Here is a 9619-nt window from a genome sequence, read left to right on the forward strand (position 1 = left end):
ATGTAGAGAGCTTATGTCATGTTTGATTCAAAAGTCAAATCAATGAAAAGCTTTTTGGACTCTGAAGGCTCTTCTTGAAAGCAAGCTGCTGCTTTAAAACCAGTTTTTAGTATTTCTGTTATCAGAAACGCTATTTTGGGACCTAACAGGACTTCTGGCTCTAAGAGCATGCTTCTCAGAAACATGCTGAGCCATATCTTCAGTTCTTTCTGTGTCATTCAGCAACTGCTGTTGCCCAAGGTAGGAAAGAGCAGAGATCTTCAGATGGTATTCAACTCTTCAGTATTGGCCAAGAGGAGACCTAAGATTCATCACACTGATGTCTTCAAACTGCCTCCTTTCAAAACTAATTGGTGCCACGAGTCTTCAAGGGCTGCGGAATATTACTTTGCTCCTTCAGTACCATGTTGTCTGTCTCTGGCAACCAATACCTCTTTCTTAGTATCAGCGTCATTGGTACCATATGCCACAGATTTTTTAATATTTCATATTAATAAGAATGTCCCATATATTGAGACTTCCATATTGATACTGTTTAGATTGGTTCTGCCCACGTTGGTACCAATTCCTCTCTTAATGCTGGCGGCTTTCACAAATTCTCCAACTCATAGTGATCGCTGCAGAACCACAGTCTCCTCACTTGGATATTTCTCGAGTGTCTACAGAATCTACATCCCTTCTGCTACTGGAACCAAAGGTACTGATTATGAAAACCTCCCTGTGACCATCATCTGCGGTACCAATATCTATTTCTCAGAGATTGGGATCTGTATCTCTGCAGCATGTTAAAACTACTCAGAGATCCATACCACTCTTGGAGGAGTTCTACTTCTCTGCATCTTTGTCTCATGACAGTAGAAGCCCTTCTTCTAGATTCTCTTCTCTTTTTCCTATGCTGGCTCCTGAATGAGACTCAAGAAGGAATCCTTCTCATTATAGATCCTATAATTCTGGTATTTCATCCCATATTGTGGCATTGTATGCTTTTCTTATATGGGATGCAGTCTTGGCCATAGTAGTCAGGGTGGAAGCATCACCATTTTCCTGCTTTTTGTTCATCCAGATCTAGGTCTAGAATTAGATCACCATCTCCTGAGGAACCATCTAAGATAGCCCAACCATGGAACCAGGAGCTTGTCTAGCAATTTGAACAAAAACCTCATACTGAGGAGTAAGATCTTACGGAGGAACATGGGTATCAACCGATTCCTTTGGCTATTCATCTTCCTCATCAGATGAAGCTGTAACACAATCTGTCTTTCCACACTCAATTTCAAGGTCTTTCCAACCTTCTTAAAGGGTATCAGAGATCTTAGATATTCCTCTAAGTTGTCCAGGAAAGGTTTCACAAGTTATCCAGCACTGTGCATCTGGTTTCCCAGGGTTGATTGGTATGGGAAAATGATGAGGCTGTTCTTGAGTCAGTTAAAGATATGTGGCAGGCTCTATTTCTATTTCTGCATCTATTTCAGTCACATCTAAAAGAGCAGATCTCAAATATCAGTTCCCCCAGGGGTTTGAATATTTCTTGACCCCTGGGTCTTTAGTAGTAGTAGTGCTCATGAAAACTCCAAGCAGCCTGGTCCTCCTAAATCTACATCTAGGGTTAAGGAGAGCATAAGCTCTCACAGTTGAATGAAAAACTTCTTCAGGACATCAGGGACAAATTGAAAGCAGTAGCTTTGGAAAGATGGCAGCTGACAAAAACTGCATTACAGGTGTCTTTGGATGCTTCTGACACTGCAGCTAGGACAGTGGCTACTGCAATAACTATATGCAGAACATCCTGGCTGCAATAGTAAGGAATTCCAAAAGAGGTTCGCACCATAAGAACAGCCATACTGGGTCAGACCAATGGTCCATCTGGCTCAGTACCAGATGCTTCAGAGGGAAGGAACACAACAGAGCAGTTTTGAGTGATTGGTCCCATGTTGTTCAATCCCAGCTTCTGGGAGTTGGAAGTTTAGGGACACTCAGAGAATTGGGTGATTGAGGACCTTCCTTTTGAGGGCCATGATCTTTCCATCTTGAAATCCGATTAGGTGCTTCATGCACTGAAGAACTTGAGAGCAACCTTTTGGTCTTTTGGCCTCTGTATTGCATACCAGAGGAAAAAGCAAACGAAACCTCTGACCTTCTCAAAACAGAGACTTCCATCTTCATATTCATACTGACAAAGAACTTCTGAATTGTACAAGAAAAAAAACTCTTTTAAGAAGAGATGAACTATCCATCTACTGTTAATGTGCAATTATTGATCATAGGACCAAAGGCTGCAGATTTGATGCCAGGGTCAAGAGTTGTGGGCTAGTTTTTGAGGATCTATGCCCTTTCTCCCCGCTCTTTGGCAATTGCCTTGTTTGCAGATGCATGGGCTGCAATTTCTACAAACCAATGGGTCTTAGAAGTTATAGAGCAAGAGTATTCAATTCAGCACCAATCTATGCCAACTCTGCACCCTCTTCCATGTCTCATTTCAGGGACACTTAACAAAATGGTCAGGTGCAGGAGGAGATACTCTTCAGGGTGTGATTGAGATGATGCCTTTAGAGTTGTGTGGCAAGGGCTTCTATTCCCACTGCTTCCTCATTACAACAAAGAAAGGAGGGTGGTATTCTATATTAGATCTCAGAGGACCCAACAAACTCATCTAGAGCTTCAAATCTCAGAGGACCACCTTTTTCTTCAGTAATTCCTTTTTCTAGATCCCATGAACTGGTTTGCAACTCCTGACTTGCAAGATGCTTACTTCCATGTGGCAATCCATCCAGCTCTCAGGAAGCTTCTTCATTTCATGGTCAGTGGACATTATTGCCAGTTCAGAGTCCTCCCTTTCAGTCTCTCAACAGCTCTGAGTATGTTTGCCAAATGCCTTTCAGTTGGAGCAGCTGTGCAGAGGAGGCAAGGCATTCACATGTATCCCTATCTCATTGACTTTTTATGGCTTTTGGTAGCAAATCTAAAGGTCATGCTGTTTCCTCTGAGGCTCTTGAAGTGGGTTTCAGACTATATGAAGATATCCTATGCATTGAATAAACTACCCCTTCCCCCTAGAGTTAGGGCATACTTTATTAGAGCTGTAACTTGTTTCAGGGGGAATCCCTATTTCTGAGATTTGTAGGGCAGCTACTTAGAGTTCTTTTCCTACATTTACCAATCAATACTTCGTTGTGGTAGCCTCTAGATCAGATACTCAATTTAACAAGGCTATGCTACAGCTATTTTAATTAGGACTCCTATCACTCAGCTCCTTGAGAGGTAGCTGTTAGCCAATCATCTACAGTGGGAACTATGTGGACAAATGCTTGAAGAAAGAGGTTACTTAACTGACAGTAACTGGAGTTTAAAGTGCTTTTCCCCCCCATGGATCCCACAACCCACCCACTTTCCCCTAGCTACAGAGTTCTTTACTGGATAGTCTATATTAGTGAAGGAACTGAGTGGTGGTTGGCGCTGCTTTGCTCTTTATACTCTTAGAGGGGCACAAGTGAAACTGCTGGCTGAAAGATTCTTGACTTGCATGCATGGGGCATGCAAACCTACACTGGGATCTGTACAGACAAAAGCATTGTAAATTTCATTTACTGTAATGTAAGTCACCTCTCGTGTTTTGGTAGGTCTCAAGCAAAAACCAGGCAGAATATTCATTTTCTGCTCATACTTTTTCCTTGGGCATATTTCAGCCTCCCTTAGGGGAAGTTAAACTTCACTTATTAGGCTGGCATCACTGTCTGATTTGGTTTGGATTCTTCCCCCTCTCCCCCCCCCCCCCCAGTTAAGTCTTCCCTACTCAGTAATTAGGATTAACATTGTCCTCAACTTTATCTAAACTAACTAAGATGCTTTTATCCGGCCCATGACCTAGTGATTATGGAAGAGTTGTCTATGTTGTTCCTGTCATCAAATAAGGCCGTGCCTGCAAATTTTCTAATTATCTCTGAAGGAATATTTGGTAATATTGTAGTTTTACAAATGAAGGTCATTTGCACTAACTATAGAAACTATAGCCCCAGCTCATTTGCACTAACTATAGAAACACAGAGCCTCAGTGTGTATAATGTATAGAACAGAAACTTGTTCTGGTCAGATCAAAATATGGTTTAGGTGAAATAAGATTAGAAAAGGAGTAACAATGTACATTTGTTATGCCCACACACCATGAACAGTAAAGCTAGTAGTGTGCAGAGAACTCTGCATTTACTGGGTCAGATCCTCAGCTGGGGTAACTTGATGTAGCTCCATTGTCAAATACTGGTTATTTTTTGTAGGGCCCATCCTTCCTATGCAAGTTACCATGGAGGGCAGAGGAAACATGTGCTACATGTGAAATCTATAACTATTACTGTTTTGTCCCCCCTGGCCAGGAACTAAGGCTTCCACACCATTACCTGTAGATCATACAAGTACTGTGCACGTGGATTTATCTTGTCTCCAATCTGCCTCCCAGATTCACCATTTTCAACTAGTCCCTGGATAGTGTGGTTTCATAACCCATGCTCTCAAGCACTCCATGTGCTGCAACTGCCTTCTGAATTCCCCTCTCATGAAGGAGAAAGTAGTGCCAATTAATAGAACCTCAAATTGTATTTGTTTGTGCAATGTTCTCTTGCAGGTTTGGGTGGAGTGAAAGAATCCAGAGCCTAACAATTTCTCCCAATCTTCCTTGTCCATGGAACTAGAATTCTGTTGGGTAGGGACACAAACGGGAACATGTAGCAGAAGTGAAGTCCCCTCCTGTGTTCCATGGATGCATGGTCTCCATCCACATACACAGGTGGTGGGGAGAATGGGATATATACATATAAACAAGTGATTATAAAAGCAGACGTAAAGGTTTGGAAGGGTTAAATTTAGTCATATGGTGGGTTCTCGTGATGGTGAACTCAGCATCCTTCCTCTGATAAAGTATCTGAAATAATTTGAAAAGAAGGATCATATCTAACGCACAGCCACTCTTCAGCTAGTAGCCATTCAGACTGTAGACATGAGCATGACCTCTCTCCTCCTAACTCTTTTATTTCTAACTGCCATTTTGTTTTAACCTGTCAGTAGATAGAACCCTGCTGTAGTTGTTCAGACCTGTAGTGATTTATGAAAAATACCTATTTCCTGGCTTAAAATAAGTATATGAAAATGACAGGTTTCAGAGTAACAGCCGTGTTAGTCTGTATTCGCAAAAAGAAGAGGAGTACTTGTGGCACCTTAGAGACTAACCAATTTATTTGAGCATGAGCTTTCGTGAGCTACAGCTCTACAGCTCACTTCATCGGATGAAGTGAGCTGTAGCTCACGAAAGCTCATGCTCAAATAAATTGGTTAGTCTCTAAGGTGCCACAAGTACTCCTTTTCTTTATATGAAAATGCATCTGGTACTTGGAATTTTAAAATATGTATTATTTAGTATTTTCTGTCTTATTGTGCCATGTCATACAGTACTGTAAAACATTCAAATTAATTTTTCCCTTTTCCCAGACGAGTTTGGATTCTGAAAATGGACCACAGGTTTACAATACTCTGAGAAAAGTATTTAAACAAACACTGGAAGCAAAAAGAAAGGAGGCCAAAAATGAAACAGATAACCCCTCTTGATGTTTACACAGTTATGCTGGGGACTTCAATGATCCTGTCAAATTAACTTTCATTTACCAGCTACAGTATTTTGTGCTAATTGGCATGTATTGACCAAATTTTAGTTTTAGTTAAAGAACTTTTTTTTTTAAAAAAAGGGAGCTGTAGTGAGCCTTATTCCATTTACAGATGTAAAAGTTGATATTTTAATGAGCTGCTACTGTGTGATTGTACTGTAGCATTTGGTTTGAAGCAATATGCTTTTATATTGTGAACTCTGTTTTAAAACTATATTTATTGATTTAGAAGTCTCATCAATAAGCTATATTTTTTTATGTTAAACAATTGCCACAATGTCAGTGCCATGTTATACAATGATTTAATGTATTAATATTTATGTATTAATGTTTACATTAATGATATTTCATTTTACTTTACAGTGAATAAATACTGACAACATTCTGATGTATTTATTGGGTTCTTTGGAAATCTTAAAATAAGATTAGTTGTAGTAGTAAACAAACTTGTAGAAAAAAAATCCTTTATATATAGGCTATAGTAAATCACCACATGTCTTAATGTTGCTTTCTTATGTGTCTAAAAAAAAAAATGCTAACAAGCATTTAACTTTTCAGTGTATGTTGCTTATTTACCACTTTTATATATTTTTAGGTATTTTAATAGAAAAGGTTTCTGAAATTTTATTTTTAAAGGAAAGTTGATTGTATGTTAACATGCTTGAAAGGACAGAGTAATCTTTTCCAACTGGCTAAAGAAACCTACAGATGTTTACCTCATTTGAAAAGTTATTTAAATTTGAAACCTTATCCAAAGGCCTCATTTTTTACTCACGCTGAGTCATAACTTACATGAGTAACCTATAAAAATTAAACCAATGAAAATCTTAAATGTAAAAAGTGTGTTGCAGATGCTAAAGTACTGTGTTGCTTTTTTGTATCTTTGAATGAGATGTCATTTTCTATTTATTTAATTAAAGACATCTGTGTATACTCAAAGAACAATTTCTGTTTATGGATTAGGATTCAGGTTGGTTCCCCAATTTTCAGGGTTACAGCTCATAATGTAAGATAACCTTAAAAAAACTCTTTCTTGTTCTAAAATATTGAGCTGTACAACACCATCAGTGACTGCATATATTCAGTTAAAAATAGGACTGTTTGCTATGTTAATAATTTATAAATGCTAACTGCATAACTCCATAAACCAAATTCAGAGCCAAGCAAATCAGTTCCTGCCTTTACAGAATGATCTTAAAATGTGTACATGACGTGGAAGTAAAATACTGTATATGAATCGCACCCAAAAACTTTGTAAACTAAAACTCTAGAAAATCACCAGTCAAGGCAATACTTAACATCCAGATTAACCTCAATTCACATGCCTTTATCATCCATATATAATACCCAAGTGCATTCACAGGTTTCACAGTTCCACAAGAAATTCTTTTCAACTTCCAGAATTCAAAAACTTATAAAGTTCAGATCCAATTCCTCAGTATCACATGCCTAGCCTTCATTCCAAACAATGGTTTAGGTTGTAGTAACAAATTAGTTATTTAAACTTAAATGTCTATTCATTTTAAGTTTAAATAAGTCTATTAAACTTATGTTCATTGGTATTAAACTTACGTTCATTAGTATCAGAGGGGTAGCCGTGTTAGTCTGTATCCACAAAAATAACGAGGAGTCCGGTGGCACCTTTAAGATACCACCGGACTCCTTGTTGTTTTTACATTCATTAGCTATATTAACCTTTCTGAGATTGATGTTAAGTTTAGGCCCATGTTTGAGGAACCAGATGTCTGCACTGTGATTGGTTGTATGGTGGATGCAGGCTTGCTGGCCACACCCAGAGGATGGTTGGAGGAGTGTGGCTAATTACCACTGTGCCCCCTACCGAAGACCCCAGGAGTGAATTGTGGGAGCACTGGGTGGAGGAAGTGTAACTATGGTTATTAGCTGAAAGCCCATGGCAGAAATGGAAGAGATGAGATGGAAGAGAGGACAAATTTGGGGGGTAGTAGGGTTCTATTTGGGGACATGGGGGAGAGGGAATCATACAGGAGCAGAAATCTGATGGAACAAGAGGGAGGACAGGTGTTGGGAAGCAGGGCTCAGTCAGTTGGCACAGGGGAAGAAAGGAAAGGTGCGTTAGCAATGTGGCATCACGGGGTAGCTGATGAGGGAGCATTAGGGCCCATACCATGAACACAGTAAGAGTGACACTGTGTCAGGGTAGGATGCGCAGCGAGCAGGGCTCTGGTAGGTGAACATTTGGGTTGAGGGGAGCATAGTTCTGGAGAGAGAGAGGGCATACTGTGCACCAGCACAAGCCCATGCAAATCTCAGGCTGAGCAAAGACAAGCGGGTTACATTTCTAAATGTTTACCTGTATGAAAATGTGTACTTGCCCTGAACTTTATGTGGACTCTGCTGTTGGGGAGAAGGGAGGCAGGCAGAAATTAGGGGTGGGAACGTGATACAGTAGGAATAATGGGGAAAAGGGCATCTGCAGATGTACAGTGGCAGAGATTGAGGTGAGGGGGTGTAGGCTGTAGAAGAGTTGAGGTTATCTGGTTGTGCATTGGAGATTATGAAGTAGCAGAATGTGGGGGGAAGGCTTGGGACAGTGGTGGGATTTGAGGAGAGCCAGGGGTCATGAGTTAATAGGAGCACAGCTAGTTCACTGACCAAAGCTCTGGTTCTGAGCTAGGCAGCGAGCCAGCCCTAGAAGAGAACTGCTAAGAGGCTTCTGGAGCTGAGCTGCAGGGGTTGTCAGCTAATTAGCCCAGGAGCAGCTCAAGGCCAGCACTGCATCTCCTGTTCTAATACTGGGCCATCCTCAATCCTATCCCTTTCCCTGTTGGCTTCAAGGAGGCAGCAGAATCATGCAGCATTTTCTAAAAGGTTGATTTATTGACCATTTTACAACCCATTTTGCAGAACCCAATTTCAGTACCTACCTTGAGGTGAAGCTTTGTGGTGATAGGAGATTTTGTTGGTCAGATGGATGGAAACAAACATGAGATAGTTAGCAAAATATATTAAAATGAGCTAATTTTTAGGTCCTTAATTTTCAGAACTGATCAGAGTTGCCAATAAGACAACAGTGAAAACATAGGAAGTATAACCCTTCTACTAGCAATGAGGCAGCAATGAGGGCCAGGTTCAAATAGCTAGGAGTCCTTCGTAAAATGAACAAACACCACCATCTTGAGTCCTTACCCACAATTTTTAGAATCACTAACTGCCTTCCCTCTGTGCTCTTCACAGACAGTACTTCCCCATTTACAAGCACTGAGTCTAAGATGAAACAAGGAAAATGTTATTAGTGGGAAAGGGGACACAGCATCAACTTGAGAAAACACAGCAACACTACATGTAACTAAATGACAAATCAAGCACTTCCCAATGGTAACTGTGGCAATAGTCCATTAACTCTGCCTATTGGACACTCACACTGGGTGAGCAAAGATGACCAACTAACTTTTACACCATCTGTTAAATGCCACTCATGGTTTGGTGTCAGTGGATATCATAGTTGCAGAGTCTTGAGGTGCATCTGAACGGACTTGTCTTCAGTCTCTTGGGAAGTGCTGCCTGGTTCTGAGGTTCCCCCACCTAACCCACATAGACTTATTTCAGTTTTAGTTAGTGGTGGGTTGAAGGGACCTCACTGGAGTTCAAAAAGCCTTCTCTAACTTGTACTTGGTCAAGGAGCCACCTTTACATTATCTCTAGTTGCAAAGCTTTCTGTAACAGCTCTTGTAGTGAAATCCTCAGTCTATAGCATGTCTTACCGGAAAAATCCCTCTCCAAAACCAGAATTCTTTAGAAAGAAAAAGCAGGAGCACATAGGACCTCTGAACAGAAGAATTGCGCATGGCTAAGCTCTTTGTTCCCCCAACTTAAATAATAACAACAATAATAATTCTTTTTTAAAAAGATTTCTCTTATTTTCCCTCTGAACTCAGTTCCATTACCCTAACAATTCTGACTTTGTAGTGATGGTCACTCTCAAAATGTTACTA

At 40.3% G+C, this 9619-nt stretch overlaps 1 protein-coding gene across 4 annotated transcripts in view; it reads left to right on the forward strand.

Moving 5' to 3' along the window:
• The window catches only part of PTPDC1 (protein tyrosine phosphatase domain containing 1), a 50800-nt gene extending 44872 nt beyond the window's left edge, over nt 1-5928 (forward strand). For all 4 annotated transcript variants that reach the window (XM_073352173.2, XM_073352175.2, XM_073352176.2 and 1 more), the window contains one exon: nt 5473-5928. In XM_073352173.2, coding sequence (XP_073208274.1) covers nt 5473-5589 — 117 coding nt within the window. In that variant the 3' untranslated portion in view covers nt 5590-5928. The remainder of the gene's footprint in view (nt 1-5472) is intronic.
• The last annotated feature ends 3691 nt before the right edge of the window (nt 5929-9619 follow it).

Source organism: Lepidochelys kempii, chromosome 7, assembly GCF_965140285.1.
Source record: "Lepidochelys kempii isolate rLepKem1 chromosome 7, rLepKem1.hap1, whole genome shotgun sequence".
Taxonomy (NCBI): Eukaryota; Metazoa; Chordata; order Testudines; family Cheloniidae; genus Lepidochelys; species Lepidochelys kempii.